Source organism: Gnatocerus cornutus, unplaced genomic scaffold (genome assembly GCF_029298725.1).
Source record: "Gnatocerus cornutus isolate USDA-ARS CGAHR unplaced genomic scaffold, icGnaCorn1.1 ctg00000023.1, whole genome shotgun sequence".
In the NCBI taxonomy this organism is placed as follows: domain Eukaryota; kingdom Metazoa; phylum Arthropoda; class Insecta; order Coleoptera; family Tenebrionidae; genus Gnatocerus; species Gnatocerus cornutus.
Genome location: NW_028275375.1, coordinates 1,289,064 through 1,308,861, shown reverse-complemented (window position 1 = coordinate 1,308,861; position 19,798 = coordinate 1,289,064). Strand labels below are relative to the sequence as shown.

Below are 19,798 nucleotides of genomic sequence, written 5' to 3'. Positions count from 1 at the left end.
ACAGTTTTAAAGTTAGAACAATGAAATTTGGTAAATTTACTACTTAGGAGATTCTAATTAAGTGTATTAAATTATAGAATTTTAGAACAATAAGAAACATTTTTAGAATTTTTTCCTTGTAGGACTAACTCAAAATCTAACAATTGCCATTAAATTCCGTAACTTTGACAGCTTTAAAGATAAAACAATCAAATTAGCTACATTTACTACATTGGAGATGCTTATTAAATGTATTAAATTGTAGATTTTTAGAGCAAAAATTAAAATTTTTAGAATTTTTTACTAGTAGGACTAACTCAAAGTTTAACATTTTCCATTAAATTCCGTAACTTCGACAGTTTTAAAGTTAGAACAATGAAATTTGGTACATTTACTACTTAGGAGATGCTAATTAAGTGTATTAAATTATAGAATTTTAGAACAATAAGAAACATTTTTAGAATTTTTTCCTTGTAGGACTAACTCAAAATCTAACAATTGCCATTAAATTCCGTAACTTTGACAGCTTTAAAGATAAAACAATCAAATTAGCTACATTTACTACTTTGGAGATGCTTATTAAATGTATTAAATTGTAGATTTTTAGAGCAAAAATTAAAATTTTTAGAATTTTTTACTAGTAGGACTAACTCAAAGTTTAACATTTTCCATTAAATTCCGTAACTTCGACAGTTTTAAAGTTAGAACAATGAAATTTGGTAAATTTACTACTTAGGAGATGCTAATTAAGTGTGTTAAATTATAGAATTTTAGAACAATAAGAAACATTTTTAGATTTTTTCCTTGTAGGACTAACTCAAAATCTAACAATTGCCATTAAATTCCGTAACTTTGACAGCTTTAAAGATAAAACAATCAAATTAGCTACATTTACTACTTTGGAGATGCTTATTAAATGTATTAAATTGTAGATTTTTAGAGCAAAAATTAAAATTTTTAGAATTTTTTACTAGTAGGACTAACTCAAAGTTTAACATTTTCCATTAAATTCCGTAACTTCGACAGTTTTAAAGTTAGAACAATGAAATTTGGTAAATTTACTACTTAGGAGATGCTAATTAAGTGTATTAAATTATAGAATTTTAGAACAATAAGAAACATTTTTAGAATTTTTTCCTTGTAGGACTAACTCAAAATCTAACAATTGCCATTAAATTCCGTAACTTTGACAGCTTTAAAGATAAAACAATCAAATTAGCTACATTTACTACTTTGGAGATGCTTATTAAATGTATTAAATTGTAGATTTTTAGAGCAAAAATTAAAATTTTTAGAATTTTTTACTAGTAGGACTAACTCAAAGTTTAACATTTTCCATTAAATTCCGTAACTTCGACAGTTTTAAAGTTAGAACAATGAAATTTGGTACATTTACTACTTAGGAGATGCTAATTAAGTGTATTAAATTATAGAATTTTAGAACAATAAGAAACATTTTTAGAATTTTTTCCTTGTAGGACTAACTCAAAATCTAACAATTGCCATTAAATTCCGTAACTTTGACAGCTTTAAAGATAAAACAATCAAATTAGCTACATTTACTACTTTGGAGATGCTTATTAAATGTATTAAATTGTAGATTTTTAAAGCAAAAATTAAAATTTTTAGAATTTTTTACTAGTAGGACTAACTCAAAGTTTAACATTTTCCATTAAATTCCGTAACTTCGACAGTTTTAAAGTTAGAACAATGAAATTTGGTACATTTACTACTTAGGAGATGCTAATTAAGTGTATTCAATTATAGAATTTAAAAAAAAAAGAAACATTTTTAGAAGTTTTTTTGCAGGACTAACTCAAAATCTAACATTTTGCCATTAAATTCCGTAACTTTGACAGCTTTAAAGATAAAACAATCAAATTATGTACATTTACTACCTTGGAGATGCTTATTAAATGTATTAAATTGTAGATTTTTAGAACAAAAATTAAAATTTTTAGAATTTTTTACTTGTAGGGCTAACTCAAAATCTATCACTTTTTATTACATTCCGTAACTTCGACAATTTTAAAGTTAGAACAATAAAATTTAGTACATTTACTACTTTGAAGATGCTTATTAAGTGTATTAAATTATAGAATTTTAGAATAAAAAGAGAAATTTTTAGAATTTTATACTAGTAGGACTAACTCAAAGTTTAACATTTTCCATTAAATTCCATAACTTCGACAGTTTTAAAGTTAGAACAATAAAATTTGGTACATTTACTACTTAGGAGATGCTTATTAAGTGTATTAAATTATAGAATTGTAGAACAAAAAGAAATTTCTTTAGAATTTTTTCCTTGTATGATTAACTCAAAATCTAACATTTTGCTATTAAATTCTGTAACTTCGACAGCTTTAAAGCTAAAACAATGAAATTAGGTACATTTACTACTTTGGACATGCTTATTAAGTGTATTAAATTGTAGATTTTTAGAGCAAGAATTAAAATTTTTATAATTTTTTACTTGTAGAGGACTAACTCAAAATCTAACATTTTTTATTAAATTCCGTAACTTCGACAGTTTTAAAGTTAGAACAATAAAATTTGGTACATTTACTACTTAGGAGATGCTTATTAAGTGTATTAAATTATAGAATTGTAGAACAAAAAGAAATTTCTTTAGAATTTTTTTCTTGTATGACTAACTCAAAATCTAACATTTTGCTATTAAATTCTGTAACTTCGACAGCTTTAAAGCTAAAACAATGAAATTAGGTACATTTACTACTTTGGAGATGCTTATTAAGTGTATTAAATTGTAGATTTTTAGAGCAAGAATTAAAATTTTTAGAATTTTTTACTTGTAGAGGACTAACTCAAAATCTAACATTTTTTATTAAATTCCGTAACTTCGACAGTTTTAAAGTTAGAACAATAAAATTTGGTACATTTACTACTTAGGAGATGCTTATTAAGTGTATTAAATTATAGAATTGTAGAACAAAAAGAAATTTCTTTAGAATTTTTTCCTTGTATGACTAACTCAAAATCTAACATTTTGCTATTAAATTCTGTAACTTCGACAGCTTTAAAGCTAAAACAATGAAATTAGGTACATTTACTACTTTGGCCATGCTTATTAAGTGTATTAAATTGTAGATTTTTAGAGCAAGAATTAAAATTTTTAGAATTTTTTACTTGTAGAGGACTAACTCAAAATCTAACATTTTTTATTAAATTCCGTAACTTCGACAGTTTTAAAGTTAGAACAATAAAATTTGGTACATTTAGTACTTAGGAGATGCTTATTAAGTGTATTAAATTATAGAATTGTAGAACAAAAAGAAATTTCTTTAGAATTTTTTCCTTGTATGACTAACTCAAAATCTAACATTTTGCTATTAAATTCTGTAACTTCGACAGCTTTAAAGCTAAAACAATGAAATTAGGTACATTTACTACTTTGGACATGCTTATTAAGTGTATTAAATTATAGATTTTTAGAGCAAGAATTAAAATTTTTAGAATTTTTTACTTGTAGAGGACTAACTCAAAATCTAACATTTTTTATTAAATTCCGTAACTTCGACAGTTTTAAAGTTAGAACAATGAAATTTTGTAAATTTACTACTTAGGAGATGCTAATTAAGTGTATTAAATTATAGAATTGTAGAACAAAAAGAAATTTCTTTAGAATTTTTTCCTTGTATGACTAACTCAAAATCTAACATTTTGCTATTAAATTCTGTAACTTCGACAGCTTTAAAGCTAAAACAATGAAATTAGGTACATTTACTACTTTGGACATGCTTATTAAGTGTATTAAATTGTAGATTTTTAGAGCAAGAATTAAAATTTTTAGAATTTTTTACTTGTAGAGGACTAACTCAAAATCTAACATTTTTTATTAAATTCCGAACTTTGACAGTGTTAAAGTTAGAACAATGAAATTTGGTAAATTCATTACTTTATGAAGACTCTTCATTTTGCGTCAGTTTCCTGTTGCAAACAAATTATAAATTTGCGGTGCTACTTGAGAAAACTATCACGATCTCAAATTATATCAGCGTTAATAAATTACTCGTTTCATTACCGAGTATCGAAAAGAGGAAGACCTGTGTATTTTTTCTAAATCAAGGTGGACTGCTGCTTCGTCAAAACTTCTTTGACGTGAAGCAGCAACTGCGGATCTAAAAAACCTAATAATTCATTACTGATGATTATCGAGCACTCGTTATCTCGCAAAGGAATGATGTGCGATTTTTGCAAAAATCCTCGCTTAGAAGAAAAATAAACGAATGCTAGAATTTTTGTGACCTTCCCAGCGCGTTGGTCGAGGAATCAAAATCCGCGTGAGAATCGCGTTACTTGCCGTTTTTTAGTCCGCTCCTTTCATTAAGCTCATCAGTGCTTAAAACACTAAATCCGCTTTTTTCGAAACGTTCCGTTTCCACGAACTCTCGTTCTTTCATCTTTCGTGGTCTATCGGTCCGACATTAAGTAAGTTTTTTGTTTTGAGCCGCTTTTGTCGACTCATCCTATGGTCATTCCTTCTGAAAAAACGAAGAGAAATTTTACTCGGTCGAGAGAAAGGATCAGATACGTGCACCGAGGGAAATTCCTCTAATTGCAAATAAATTTGTGTCGGGCATGGATCAGATAAGGCCTATCATATCCACTAATTAGCGGAAACGATTCCAGAGGACGTGACGACCTCGACGGCTCCGATTTCCCGAAAGAAGCGACGCCGTAAACTGGCCAGGTAATCATTTCGGCAGGTATGAAGTGATACGCTTCATTCGATCCATTGTGTGAAACCATTGGATTTTTCTGTGTGCTTTTGTAGCGCCGTTGGTTTCCTGTGTACATACAACGTTTTCGTCGGGGCCACTTTCATGCCTTGATAAAAACCCATGGGATTGGAGTTCTCTGAAATAATTAGTGTAATAACATGGACGCGGCACGCACGGACTCTGTGCTAAGAATGTGATAGTTAATATCGTCGTAGAAAAATAGGAGGATCCGACAGACACGACAAAAGATTACTACGGTTTTTCTCACAATTTCATATTTCAATAGCATAAACTCTACTTTCGGGAACTCCTCTTGCAGATCTTTCAACCAAATCATTCAGATGGACTGGTTTTAGCTAATGACCTCAACTCTCACGTTTGAGCAACAACAAACTTTGTTACATTTCGAAAAACGTTCCACGATTTACCGTAATCCAAAGAGTTGATACTGAAGCAATTATACTGATATTTTATAATAACAATAATTACGTTTTTTAGCTATTTTCTTCGTCGTCTTCGCAGATCCAGAAAAGTCTGCTTTATGCTCCTCCACCATTTAACATACTTCACAGATCAATCAAATTTAGTAGATATACAACTTGTGAAATTGAATTACAAAATTTTAAAACAAAAAGTCAAAATTTTAGAATTTTTTACTCGCAGGACTAACTCAAAATCAAAAATTTTCTATTAAATCTTGCAACTTTGCCACTTTTAAAGTGAGAACAATGAAATTTGGTATATTTACTACTTTGAAGATGCTTATTAAGTGTATTAAATTATAGTATTTTAGAACAAAAAGAGAAAATTTCAGATTTTTTTGTAAAACCAACTCAAAACCAAAAACAGTTTTAAAGTTAGAACAATGAAATTTGGTGTATTAACTAGCTTGAAGATGCTTATTAAGTGTCTTAAATTATAGAATTTTAGAACACAAGGTGAAAATTTTAGAATTTTTTACTTGTAGGACTAACTCCTAATCTAGGATTTTACAATAAATTCCGTAAGTTTGACAGTTTTAGAATTAGAACAACAAAATTTGGTATATTTACTGGTTTAAAAATTCTTATTAAGTGTATTAAATTACAGAATTTTAGAACAAGAAGTGACAATTTTAGAATTTTTTACTTGTGGGACTAACTCAAAGTCACAAATTTTCTATTAAATTTCGTAACTCGAACACTTTTAGAGTTAGAACAATAAAATTTGATTCATTTACTATTTTAAAGATGCTTATTAAGTGTATTAAATTTTAAATTTTTTAAACAAAAAGTGACAATTTTAGAATTTTTTATATGCAGGATTAACTCAAAATCAAAAATTTTCTTTTAAATTTTGTAACTCTAACAGTTTTAAGAATAGAACAATCTAATTTCGCATATTTACTACTTTAGAGATGTTTATTAAGTGTATTAAATTATAGTATTTTAGAACAAAAAGAGAAAATTTCAGAATTTTTTGTAAAACCAACTCAAAACCAAAAACAGTTTTAAAGTTAGAACAATGAAATTTGTTGTATTTACTACCTTAAAGATTCTTATTAAGTGTATTAAATTTTAAAATTTTAAAACAAGAAGAACAAATTTTAGATTTTTTTACTCGTAGGACTAACTCAAAATAAAAAAAAATCTATTAAATTTTGTAACTTTGACACTGCTAAAGTTAGAACAATGAAATTTGATGTATTTACTAGCTTAAAGATGCTTATTAAGTGTCTTAAATTATAGAATTTTAGAACAGGAGGTGAAAATTTTAGAATTTTTAACTTGTAGGACTAACTCCAAATCTAAGATTTTACATTAAATTCCTTAACTTCGACAGTTTTAGAATTAGAACAACAAAATTTGGTATATTTACTGCTTTCAAGATGCTTATAAAGTGTATTAAATTACAGAATTTTAGAACAAAAAGAGAAAATTTTAGAATTTTTTATATGCAGGATTAACTCAAAATCAAAAATTTTCTTGTAAATTTTGTAACTCTAACAGTTTTAAGAATAGAACAATCTAATTTCGCATATTTACTACTTTAGAGATGTTTATTAAGTGTATTAAATTATAGTATTTTAGAACAAAAAGAGAAAATTTCAGAATTTTTTGTAAAACCAACTCAAAACCAAAAACAGTTTTAAAGTTAAAACAATGAAATTTGTTGTATTTACTACCTTAAAGATTCTTATTAAGTGTATTAAATTTTAAAATTTTAAAACAAGAAGAACAAATTTTAGATCTTTTTACTCGTAGGACTAACTCAAAATAAAAAAATTCTATTAAATTTTGTAACTTTGACACTGCTAAAGTTAGAACAATGAAATTTGGTGTATTTACTAGCTTAAAGATGCTTATTAAGTGTCTTAAATTATAGAATTTTAGAACACAAGGTGAAAATTTTAGAATTTTTTACTTGTAGGACTAACTCCAAATCTAGGATTTTACAATAAATTCCGTAAGTTTGACAGTTTTAGAATTAGAACAACAAAATTTGGTATATTTACTGGTTTAAAAATTCTTATTAAGTGTATTAAATTACAGAATTTTAGAACAAGAAGTGACAATTTTAGAATTTTTTACTTGTGGGACTAACTCAAAGTCACAAATTTTCTATTAAATTTCGTAACTCGAACACTTTTAGAGTTAGAACAATAAAATTTGATTCATTTACTACTTTATAGATGCTTATTAAGTGTATTAAATTTTAAATTTTTTAAACAAAAAGTGACAATTTTAGAATTTTTTATATGCAGGATTAACTCAAAATCAAAAATTTTCTTTTAAATTTTGTAACTCTAACAGTTTTAAGAATAGAACAATCTAATTTCGCATATTTACGACTTTAGAGATGTTTATTAAGTGTATTAAATTATAGTATTTTAGAACAAAAAAAAAATGTCAGAATTTTTTGTAAAACCAACTCAAAACCAAAAACAGTTTTAAAGTTAGAACAATGAAATTTGTTGTATTTACTACCTTAAAAATTCTTATTAAGTGTATTAAATTTTAAAATTTTAAAACAAGAAGAACAAATTTTAGATTTTTTTACTCGTAGGACTAACTCAAAATAAAAAAAATTCTATTAAATTTTGTAACTTTGACACTGCTAAAGTTAGAACAATGAAATTTGGTGTATTTACTAGCTTGAAGATGCTTATTAAGTGTCTTAAATTATAGAATTTTAGAACATGAGGTGAAAATTTTAGAATTTTTAACTTGTAAGACTAACTCCAAATCTAAGATTTTACATTAAATTCCTTAACTTCGACAGTTTTAGAATTAGAACAACAAAATTTGGTATATTTACTGCTTTAAAGATGCTTATAAAGTGTATTAAATTACAGAATTTTAGAACAAAAAGAGAAAATTTTAGAATTTTTTATATGCAGGATTAACTCAAAATCAAAAATTTTCTTGTAAATTTTGTAACTCTAACAGTTTTAAGAATAGAACAATCTAATTTCGCATATTTACTACTTTAGAGATGTTTATTAAGTGTATTAAATTATAGTATTTTAGAACAAAAAGAGAAAATTTCAGAATTTTTTGTAAAACCAACTCAAAATCAAAAACAGTTTTAAAGTTAGAACAATGAAATTTGTTGTATTTACTACCTTAAAGATTCTTATTAAGTGTATTAAATTTTAAAATTTTAAAACAAGAAGAACAAATTTTAGATCTTTTTACTCGTAGGACTAACTCAAAATAAAAAAAATTCTATTAAATTTTGTAACTTTGACACTGCTAAAGTTAGAACAATGAAATTTGGTGTATTTACTAGCTTAAAGATGCTTATTAAGTGTCTTAAATTATAGAATTTTAGAACAGGAGGTGAAAATTTTAGAATTTTTTACTTGTACGATTAACTCCAAATCTAAGATTTTACATTAAATTCCTTAACTTCGACAGTTTTAGAATTAGAACAACAAAATTTGGTATATTTACTGCTTTAAAGATGCTTATAAAGTGTATTAAATTACAGAATTTTAGAACAAAAAGAGAAAATTTTAGAATTTTTTATATGCAGGATTAACTCAAAATCAAAAATTTTCTTTTAAATTTTGTAACTCTAACAGTTTTAAGATTAGAACAATCAAATTTCGCATATTTACTACTTTATAGATGTTTATTAAGTGTATTGAATTATAGAATTTTAGAACAAAAAGAGAAAATTTCAGAAATTTTTTTCTTGTAAAACCAACTCAAAATCAAAAATTCGTTCTCATCGTTTAATTCATTAATTCTCTTCCTTCCTTCTTTCCAAGTTAACGGTTTTAACAACTCACAAATTGTAAAATTCTCGAGATTTAGCTCTTTACATGACACTGATACAAGAGGAAATAAAATTCAGACCACTTGGACATAAATCAAAGTTATCAAATTTTTATATAAAGTAGTAGCTCAGCCAGTCAATAAATTTTTTCGTTTGAAACCTTGACACTTGAGTTACAAACAAGTACAAGCTAAGCTCAAGTTTTATAGTCATCCTTGGTTCCTATTAGAAGCTGTAGGTGGTTAAACATAGAACCATCAATATTTAATTTATTCTCTTCGTTTCAACAGTAAATAACTAAAAACAAGTAAAATAAAGTCAAATTAAAAAGATAAACAATTTTTAAACTAATGGATTTCTATGAATATTTACGAGAATGTGTTATCTGCGGTGTTCCTATATGATAATAATTTTCGGATTTTAACGAATCGAGACTAATTACAAGTTCTTATCGAAAGGGCTGAAAAAACGTGAAAATTATAGATTACGGCCTCAAGTTGTGCAATTTGCATCTGATACAATCGTAGCGGCGAGTAGAACTAGTTTTTGTTAAAATCCATACACAGAGTGTATAAATGAAACTAAAATTAAAAGTTAATTAAGAACGTGTCTACATCCGTTTTTCCTCCTGAAAACTGGTTTCCGAGTATTTTCCTAGTTGTAACCAGTTTTTATCACTCGCTAATTCTGGAGCAGGAGAAATAAATACAATCACCAGTATTAAAAAGTGCTAAGATGGAACGTCTCTAAAATTAGAAAACCTCCAAAGCGTTTATTTTTCGAGCAAACTAATTAGCGCCAGTGTTGAAACCTAGTCTCGCCGAAACGCTTCCACCGTAAAAAACCAACAAAGGCATCCGTTAATTATAATTCCCGACGCTCTGAACGAAGAAAATGTCTCACGAACGATCTCAGCGATTTCGTTTTTCCAACACAATTTAAAAGAGACGAACGAAAGAACAACGCGCGGAAAAAAAGAGGAAAAGAAAACCGCTGAAACTCAGCGGTGGCGGTGCGATCCGGCGGCGCATTAATAATCGCCGGATCAAATTTAATATCGAATGTTAATTGTAGCGAGCCCATTAATAAGATACTTTAGCAAACTTGTATTTCATGCGCTAAGTCGTCCACCATGAATCTGAAGTCAATACTAGTGGTTGGTTTGGTTTATTTGTCATATCCGTATTTATAGATACTGGTGGTAATGAAGCACGGAGAGAGCCGGACCGCGCGATAAAGCCGAGATATTCTCAAACGTATATCTTTATCTAATTTATAACAATCTCCGGTTGGAAATATGTACAACACGACGCTGTTTAGCTGTTGTTTCTGCTTCGGTCGGTGATTAATCCTCTAACTAACTAACTAATTTGCCTACCAGCTAGACGGATTCTCATGATCATATCTGTACCGAGCTGCAGACGCTCGTAAATCGCGGGGAAAAACTGCATCGACTACGAAGACTAGAAAAATTCACACAAACGACACTAGTGCCACCGCTTGTTTGCTCAAACTTCGGGAAATTTAATCCCCGAAATGGGGCCGCTCAAGGACCTCCGCGTCGCGACTGCTGAAATTGAGACGTCTAGACTAGTAAATTAACTATTTTTGGCTAAATTGTCATTGACACGTTTTACGACTTTCCTCGGGAGCTTTTTTTAAAGACGCACTGTCAGAAAACTTTATTGATTTCAGGTAAAATATGGAGACAGATAGACCATTATCTAACTTCGACACTTTTGAAGTTAGAGCCACTTTGGAGATGCTTATTCTATGTATTAACTTATAGAATTTTAGAAAAAGAACTGAGAATTTTAGAATTTTTTTACTGTAGGACTAACTCAAAATCCAAAATTTTCTATTAAATTTCGTAACTTCGACAGTTGTAAAGTTAGAACAATCAAATTTGGAATATTGGCTACTTTGGAGATGTTTATTAAGTGTATTAAATTACAGAATTTTAGAGTAAGAAATGAAATGTTTACAATTTTTTACTTGTAGGACCAACTCAAAATCTAACATTTTCCTTTAAATTCCATAACTTTGTCAGTGGTAAAGTTAGAACAATGAAACTTGGTATATTTGCTACTTTGGAGATGCCCATTAAGTGTATTAAATTATAGAATTTTAGAACAAGAAATAAAAAATTTAGAATTTTTTATATGTAGGAATAACTCAAAATATTTTTTTTAATAAAATTCCGTAACTTCGGCAATTTTCAAGTTGGAACAATCAAATTTGGTGTATTTCCTACTTTGGAGATATTTATTAAGTGTATGAAATTATAGAATTTTAGAACACGAGGTGAAAATTTTAGAACTTTTTACTTGGACTAACTCCAAATCTAAGATTTTACATTAAATTTCGTAACTTTGACAGTTTTAGAATTAGAACAACAAAATTTGGTATATTTACTGCTTTAAAGATGCTTATTAAGTATATTAAATTACAGAATTTTAGAACAAAAAGAGAAAATTGTAGAATTTTTTATATGCAGGACTAACTCAAAATCAAAAATTTTCTATTAAGTCTCGTAACTTTGCCACTTTTAAAGTTAGAACAATTATATTTTGGTATATTTACTACTTTGTAGATGCTTATTAAGTGTATTAAATTTTAAAATTTTAAAACAAGAAGTGATAATTTTAGAATTTTTTACTTGTGGGACTAACTCAAAGTCACAAATTTTCTATTAAATTTTGTAACTCGAACACTTTTAGATTTAGAACCATGAAATTTGGTTCATTTACTACCTTAAAGATGCTTATTAAGTGCCTTAAATTATAGAATTTTAGAACAGGAAGTGAAAATTTTAGAATTTTTAACTTGTAGGACTAACTCAAAATCTAACATTTTACATTTAATTCCGTAACTTCGACACTTGAAACAGGCAAATTTGGTATCTTTACTACTTTAGAAATGAGTGTTAATAAGTGTATTAAATTACAGAATTTTAAAACAAAAAGGAAAAATTTTAGAATTTTTTTTATATGTAGGACTAACTCAAAGTCAAAAATTTTGTATTAAATTTCGTAACTTCGGAAGTTGTAAAGTTAGAACAATCAAATTTAAAATATTGGTTACTTTGGAGATGTTCATTAAGTGTATTAAATTACAGAAGTTTAGAGTAAAAAGTGAAATTTTTTAAATTTTTTACTTCTAGGACTAACCCAAAATCTAACATTTTCCATTATATTTCATAACTTTATCAGTGTTAAAGTTAGAACAATGAAATTTGGGATATTTGCTACTTTGGAGATGCCCATTAAGTGTATTAAATTATAGAATTTTAGAACAAGAAATGAAAAATTTAGAATTTTTTATATGTAGGACTAACTCAAAATCAATTTTTTTTAAATAAAATTCTGTAACTCCGGCAATTTTCAAGTTGGAACAATCAAATTTGGTATATTTCTTACTTTGGAGATGTTTATTAAGTGTATAAAATTATAGAATTTTAGAGTAAGAAGTGAAAATTTTAGAATTTTTTTCTTGAAGGACTAACTCAAAATCTAACATTTTTCATTAAATTCCGTAACTTCGACAGTTTTAAAGTTGGAACAAACAAATTTGGTATATTTACTACTTTAGAAATGATTATTAAGTGTATTAAATTACAGAATTTTAGAGCAAAAAAGATACATTTTAGAATTTTTTGTATGCAGGACTAACTCAAAATCAAAAATTTTCGATTAAATTTTGTAACTCCGGCAGTTTTAAAGCTACAACAACCAAATTTAGCGTACTTACTACTTTAGAAATGCCTATTAAGTGTATTAAATTATAGAATTTTATAACCAGCAGAGAACATTTTAGAATTTTTTTTATTGTAGATCTAACTCAATATCAAAAATTTTCTATTAAATTTCGGAACTCTGACAGTTTTAAAGTTAAAACAATCAAATTTAATATATTGACTACTTTGAAAATGCTTATTAAGTGTTATTAAATTATAGAATTTTAGAACAAGAAATGAGAATTTAAGAATTTTTTACTCGTTGGACTAACTCAAAATGAAAAAGTTTCTATTAAATTTTATAACTCCGACAATTTTTAGTGACTTTTCATTCCAGCACGATTTTTGATCTCAAAATAAAAGTCACCAAAAATCGTTTAAGAATGAACCTTATTCTAGCATGATCTTTGACCGTAGAATAAAATCCTTGTAATCCTTGCGACTGTAAAAAAATATATGTGCCCCTTTACGCTTCCGTAACTTTCACAGATTTGTATTTAAATAAGAAATTTGCGAAACTCATTGAAATATAAATTATGCTAATTCCAACAGGTCAAAGAAAGTGACGAACAATTCCGAAGCTAGAAATTGTGATAAATAATACAAATAAATAAACAAATAAAGTTGTTTTGAAATTGAAATGAGCCGCCGCTTCATAAAAAAGAATTATCTACATTTCATTAAATTATTATGAATATTTTAATAATTTGTTCGATTCCGGTCTATAACTCTCGCCGTTTCCTCGCGCCAAATTTCATCGAATTTTCCAAGAATGCTGCCTCCAGTTCCCACCGTCCCAACGACAGCCCAATTTAGTTATGATCGCCAGGTACATGGATGGGGCAGTTTCATATACGGAGGCTCGCATCATAAGCTGTTTCTAATGGCCGAGATGGCATTGGGATTAATTAGATTCTATCGGTTCGATTAATTTAAGAGCCTCCTATCACCTTCTTATCTTATTCCTCTATATTATGAGACGTTCACACGTTGGACGGACCAAAAACTGATACACTTTTCCATTGTAGCTTGAGGTTTTTTTCGTTTTATCGCGACAAGCGACAACTCTATTTCGTTATTGATGGCTGCACTAACGTTGATCGGAAAAGTAACATTCTGGGGAGAGTGGAGCCGAAGATATTTGTCATTTCCTCGAAGAAATCTGAAGATATTTACTTAAATATTACAAAAAATTGTTCAAACGACTCAGCCTGGGAAATTTGAAAATCGAAAAATCCTAAGAACAGCTCTTGTAGGCCCTCCGCCCCCCTTTTCGCGTGCTAGAAACCGGAAATTTCCTTAGAATTGTGTTTATGTAACAATGCAAATCCTAAATCCGCTCAATTATTCAACAGGAATGTAAAAAAGTTTATTTCTTTTTAATTACCGCCGTCTCAACATCGTCTGAGAAAAAGCGAGTAATCTGAAAACCTCGCCACTAATGTGAAATAAATTATAATAAAAATGCACACGAATGTGTCATTATCCGAATAATTACATCGAGTCACATCATGAAGGATTAAGCTCAGGATCATCCCTAATTACCAGTCAGCGCTCACTCAATAAAACGAAATGCGAAATACAAAACTTTATTAACTAATCATGAAATCTTAAATTTAACGGAGTGTGAGGCCAATGGGGCAATTTGCCCGCATCTTCCAAATGCAGATCGTAATTTAACTGGACAGCGGTTTCCATTCCCATAATCTTCGAGGCTTTCTTCCCGTACAATCTCTCCATTTCTTCTCTTCGTTGTTTCCCTACTGGTTCCCTAACTTCCGGTTGTTCTTCAATTTCCGGTTGTTCTTCAACCGGAGCTTCAATTTCCTGTTGTTCCTTGCAGTTAGCATAGTCCTCCGTTTGTTTAGCGTAAACATTTCGGATGTGCTGGAGCAACATCTTGTTTTCATATTCAAGACTCAGAGCCCGCGACTTCCAATAAGCAACTTGCTCGTGTTTGTGCCACTCAGCGACCTCTGTGGAGCGCGTGGAGACATACGGGGCCCACTCCATGTCGGTTATATCAACTACTGTAATCGACGAACACAAATCGTCGGTGTTGCGGTTGAAACGCAATTCTTTCAAACGGGAATAATACCGTAATTTGCTCCTCTTCCTTCGGGAGCGCCGGTGGGAATTTCTTCGGGAAGATCGGCCCTTTCGGCTACCACCTTTGAGATTCACACTGGTGACAGAAGCACGACTGATCTTCATCTTCCATCTTGGTTTCACTTCTGGCGGCGAGGACAGAGGGCGCCACAAAATAAATTAATACGAATTTTTTTTATTAGAAAAAGATTATCGACATGAGGCCATGATGGCCCCCACGTTATCAAACTCGATTTTTTCGTTGATGTTTTTGGTCTTGATGTTCTCGTCTTGGTTAGCGATAAAAATCAAATTTCCCTGCTCCTTCCATCCATACTTGTTCACCCAAACTTTCAACGTGAGGTCGTCGACGTCCCCTAATAACTCAGCCAAACGCGCTCTTTCGATAGTTTGATACGTAATTCCCACCACGTGACACACAAACTTTCGGACAGAGTCCAGAAAACCTGTGATATTTTGAATTAGCTCAGGACGTGAATGAATCCGCGTCCAGAACAACTGGAAGTCACACTGCTCCAGAATGTCTGCTATGTAAATAATTTCGTTGATTGGATCCAAAGCCAGCTGGCGCTCGTTCAACAAGCATTTACACAAAATAAAGTTGGTATTGGGCAGATTTGTCAGAGCTTTTAGTAAAATAAGACTTGTGGTGTCCACTTTAAAAGTTGTAGGATCAAACTGGTACAACTTCAGAACGGCCAGATTGGCCTCCAAATCGTACGCGTTCTCTCTGGCTTGAATTTCCACGTAGCGCTCCAAAGTTGGGAGATTCTCTGGGTTGTACCTACAATTGAGGTTATGTCACATATGTTCGGTTTTTACGCCAAAATGGGGCAAAAAAGTGGGGACTTACCTCTCGATGCCTTTCAGCATTTGCGCAACGGTTTGCTTCATTGCCTCCACCATGATTTCCACTCTAATTAAGTCGGGAAAACGAAATTTTCTATTCACACGTTTTGATTACAGGCGAGGTTACGATTTTCGCCGTGGCGCTGCGAGCGGTCGGTAATGCAGGTTTCTTGCCAATTTTTGAATTTTAGGCTTATTTTTCATGATTTTTTTGCGCCACAAGATTTTAGCTTCGAGAATTTAAAGAAAACGAGCAGGGAAAATTGTGGATGAGCCAGATTTCCACTTTAAATCAATCAGAAAAACGAAATTTTCTATAAACGTCTTGATTTGAAGCGAGGTTACGATTTTCCGCACAGCGCTGCGAGCGGTCGGTCATGCAGGTTTCTAGCCATTTTTCGAATTTTGGGCTCATTTATTTTTTGCGCCGCAATTCAAATTTAAAGGAAATGAGCAGGAAAATTGATTGTTGGTTAAATGGTGGAAAGCGGAGCAGTCAGGCGATAAATAAAGTTGCGTTCGCTGTTAATTTATATACTTATAAATAAATATAAATTCTATACTGTGTGTTTGCTATAAAATTTACGGTATACTGTATAATAAAGATATAACAATAAGCAACTTAACGCCACAAAAAGACGAAGTGGATCTATTTCCTCAGTTGAACCACCAAAATAATAATAATTATTGCGACAATAATCAAACCTAGGAGCACTAAAAACAATAACTTACGTCTAAACTTGTTCTGATAACGTGAGGCAGTGATTAACTGCTCGGTTGCTTCTTCCACGTTGCCAGCAGCATGATCTATACTGTTTTCAATGGTGTCTAAAAAGACAATTAAAAAATGATATTAAAAATGGGGTGAATTTACCTATGGTGTCTGCTTGCGCGTGAACAAGAGACCCCAACTCCCTCATAATCTCATTAACATCAAGTACATCAGCCTCTATTTGCTTAATTCTAGCTTCTCTCTCCAGTAACATGTCCTGTTCGAACGCCATTTCCCGCGCCATTTGCGCTTGGCGCTGTTGCTCTGACTCTTCTTCAGGCGTGTAATCATTTTCTATGCTAACAGAGACTAACAAGTTGGATTTTTGCTTGTTGGCTAAATCCTTCTGAAGAGAATAATACCGCGTGATGGCCTCCTTGAAATTCTCCTCCAACTTCTCCACTTGCAACTGTTGCGGCTTGTCGCTTTTCGAAACTAATTGTTTCAACTTGTGGATGTCTTTGCTTGTGACTGAGGCGATCTGATTTGTGCTGAGCTGAGTAACGTGTCTGAAATTAAAGGATGAAGACTAAATAACACGAAGAAGACGCTTACATTGTGTTTCTCAGGCCTTGATTGTCCTTCCGCGTGCCGATGGTTTTCAATGCGTTATCCAAAGTCTTTAAACTAGAGTTGACGGTGTAGATGTTGGTCACGACGTTATCGCATAAATTGTTGAATTCCGGCGAACGTTTCCCGATAAAGCCCACTTCTGTGGAGGCGGTGGCTCCGTAGTTGTACGGCTGCTTACTCATTTCGGTGGTTCAGACGCCCCTTTTACTGACGTTACAAATTAAAGTGAGGTTATGTCGTACGCGAATGGAAATACTCACCATTGCACAACGAAGAGTTTGATGGAGTTGAGACGCGGAACTTCGCTGTCTTGGACACTTTGCGGATCAACGAATAATCACTGAATCGTATCTAGGTTTTTGCCAATGCGTTGAATCACTCGGCCACGATTGTCAACAATTAACAAATGCCAGCTCGCGCTGCGATTGGCTGGAGATTGATCGGACGGAGATCGTTTGACTTTTGACAGATTTTTGACAGATCAGAACATCTTTTTTAGGTTAGTTAGCATTAAAAAAACTACGAAAATAATAAATTTAAACACAAAATCGTGACCTAAAAGTTGCAAATGACATTATAAATAATTTTCTAGATAGTTATATTTACTATGAAAACAAAGCGGCAAAATAGTGTATGACATGAAATCCAGAGCCACCGTTGATGCAATTGAATAAAAAAATACAGTTAATTTTTAAATTTTTATTTCCGTATTATTACAAAATTCACTGACATTACTGATAATTTATTCAAGGAGTCACATATCCTTAATAATTAGATAAAAGTGCTATTAATTAGTTAAATAATTGGAGGCAATACTAAGTAAAATCCGCAGAATTTTAAAGCCCTTGACCGTCATTGGGAGATCTGACATCGTCAATCTTCAAAATCATTTTAACCAACTGAGTCGCCAGCAACAACTGTTGCCTTTTTGACTTAAGAGATTCAATAACATGTTGGTCCCTCATGTTCATATTCCCGGTCGCCATACAATCAATTCCCAGAGCTGAATCTCCAGTTGCCGCTTGTTTGGCCTTAACCTCCCCCAAAACATGAATAGCAGACAATCCACTATTCTCAGCCAACGCCAACGGGATACTTTCCAAAGCCTCAGCGAAGCCCCTAAACGCGTACTGCTCCAAAGTCGCCAATTGATCGGCTTGAGCCGCCACGGCTAAACTGCAGGCGATCTCAGCAGCGCCCCCTCCGTAGACCACGCGGGGCTCTTGAACCAAACTTCTGATGACGCAAAGGGCGTCGTGGAGACTCCGTTTTGCTTCAGCGACCAGCATTTGGTTGCCCCCACGAACCAGAATAGTGACAGCTCGAGAATTGGAACAATCTTCGATTACCATCATGCGGTCTTTGGTGGTGCCGAAAGACAACTCGCGGACCAAACCGGCAGAGCCTAGTTTATCAGGGCTGAGTTCTTCGAAACGGGGGACGATGCGGCCCCCGGTGGCTATGGCGATGAGCTCGATTTCTGGGCCCCCCACCCATCGGACTGCCGGGAGGCTCTGCTGGAGAAGGAGATGGTTGGCTTCGTCGTCAAAGCCCCATTGGCAGATGGCCAGGGTAGCACCGGCGTTCTTCACCAAAGACACCATCTCTTTGAATTTCTCTTGCTCGTATTGTCTCAGCTCCTTGAACTCTTCGACGTTGGTGACATCCAACTTATGCTTGGTCTTGGGCTTGGGCGGTTCAAATGGGCAAGTCAGGATTGCCAACTTGACGTTTTTCAACTCTTTGGGCATCTGAGGGTGAGACATGGTCTTGTCGATCACAACGCCTTTGACCAGAACTGTGTCTTCCAATCGTCCACCAACCTGAAAAAAATTACTAAAATTTGGTTGATAATGATTGAAATTCTTACTTTTCCTTCCACTTTGATCAGTTCGAAATTCACGTCTTTTTGGGCCAAATCCGCCACTGCCAACACCGCCTTGACCGCAATCTCCGCCATTTGCCGATGACACTTGTTGATGATTTTCGACCCCAAAGTAGTCTTGGCGACTTTGATCAAAGGCTCGGTATTTTCAGCCGAAACTGGAAACAACTCTGCGATTTTATCCAAATGTTTGACCGCGGTGTGGCACGCCAACTCGAAACCATCCGCGATTCTAATCGGATGAATGCCTCTGTCTAGAAGAGCCCCAGCTTGCTCCAAAAGAGCCCCAGCGAGGACGACCACACCCGTCGTCCCGTCGCCGATTTCGTCGTCTTGTGACTGTGACAGCTGCACCAGCAGTTTGCCGATTTCGTGGTCAACTTCCATGTTCTTCAGAATCGTGGCCCCATCGTTCGTTACAGTGACTTCGCCGTCTGGGGAGACCAACATCTTGTCGAGGCCTTTGGGGCCCAACGACGTGCGGATGGTCGAGGCGATTTGCTGCGCGGCCAAAATGTGCGACTACAACAAGGAAGTGTTATTTTCAACGAGAAGAATGAGGAAATGGGGGTTTGTGTGGGTGTGCGCGCGTTTTTGGGGTGAAATCCCCTGAAAATGTGCACACTTGTCAGAAGTGAAAGTGAATAAAGGGAGTTTCTGAGGATTGTAAGTGACTGTGGGGTTTACGGGGGTGTGGGGTGAAGCCTTGTAGGTGATTTTCCCCATAAACGAAACACCTGACATTTCAAAATACGAACATAACCTACCTTTAAGGCATCGATCCCTGTTAACCTCTTCTGGTTTTCCTGGTCGCGCAGAATGATGAAAGGTCTTCCGAATTCATCGAAAGCGATGCTTCCCGGGAAGGCTGCCATCCTCGATGGTTAATT

The 19,798-nt window shown here is 32.4% G+C and overlaps 4 protein-coding genes across 4 annotated transcripts; all 4 read right to left on the bottom strand.

Annotated features, from left to right (window-relative positions):
• Positions 1–14,293: 14,293 nt before the first annotated feature.
• Positions 14,294–14,984, bottom strand: LOC148166283 (uncharacterized). Its single transcript, XM_088049213.1, has one exon. It carries the CDS (start codon positions 14,932–14,934, stop codon positions 14,317–14,319), a length of 618 nt encoding a protein of 205 aa, XP_087905339.1. The 5' UTR covers positions 14,935–14,984; the 3' UTR covers positions 14,294–14,316.
• A 4-nt stretch (positions 14,985–14,988) lies between these two features.
• LOC148166282 (eukaryotic translation initiation factor 3 subunit K-like) lies at positions 14,989–15,844 on the bottom strand. The gene is made up of 2 exons (XM_088049212.1): positions 15,683–15,844; positions 14,989–15,613 (listed from the first exon to the last, which is right to left on the bottom strand). Exons 1-2 carry the CDS (start codon positions 15,733–15,735, stop codon positions 15,019–15,021), a joined length of 648 nt encoding a protein of 215 aa, XP_087905338.1. The 5' UTR covers positions 15,736–15,844; the 3' UTR covers positions 14,989–15,018.
• Positions 15,845–16,196: 352 nt separating this feature from the next.
• On the bottom strand, positions 16,197–17,488 carry LOC148166281 (syntaxin-12-like). Its single transcript, XM_088048843.1, has 4 exons — positions 17,284–17,488; positions 17,006–17,230; positions 16,553–16,959; positions 16,197–16,506 (listed from the first exon to the last, which is right to left on the bottom strand). Exons 2-4 carry the CDS (start codon positions 17,203–17,205, stop codon positions 16,328–16,330), a joined length of 786 nt encoding a protein of 261 aa, XP_087904969.1. The 5' UTR covers positions 17,206–17,230; positions 17,284–17,488; the 3' UTR covers positions 16,197–16,327.
• A 219-nt stretch (positions 17,489–17,707) lies between these two features.
• On the bottom strand, positions 17,708–19,783 carry LOC148166280 (T-complex protein 1 subunit epsilon-like). Its single transcript, XM_088048698.1, has 3 exons — positions 19,676–19,783; positions 18,894–19,430; positions 17,708–18,846 (listed from the first exon to the last, which is right to left on the bottom strand). The coding sequence occupies exons 1-3, from the start codon at positions 19,781–19,783 to the stop codon at positions 17,860–17,862; spliced, it is 1,632 nt and encodes a 543-aa protein (XP_087904824.1). The 3' UTR covers positions 17,708–17,859.
• Positions 19,784–19,798: the final 15 nt, after the last annotated feature.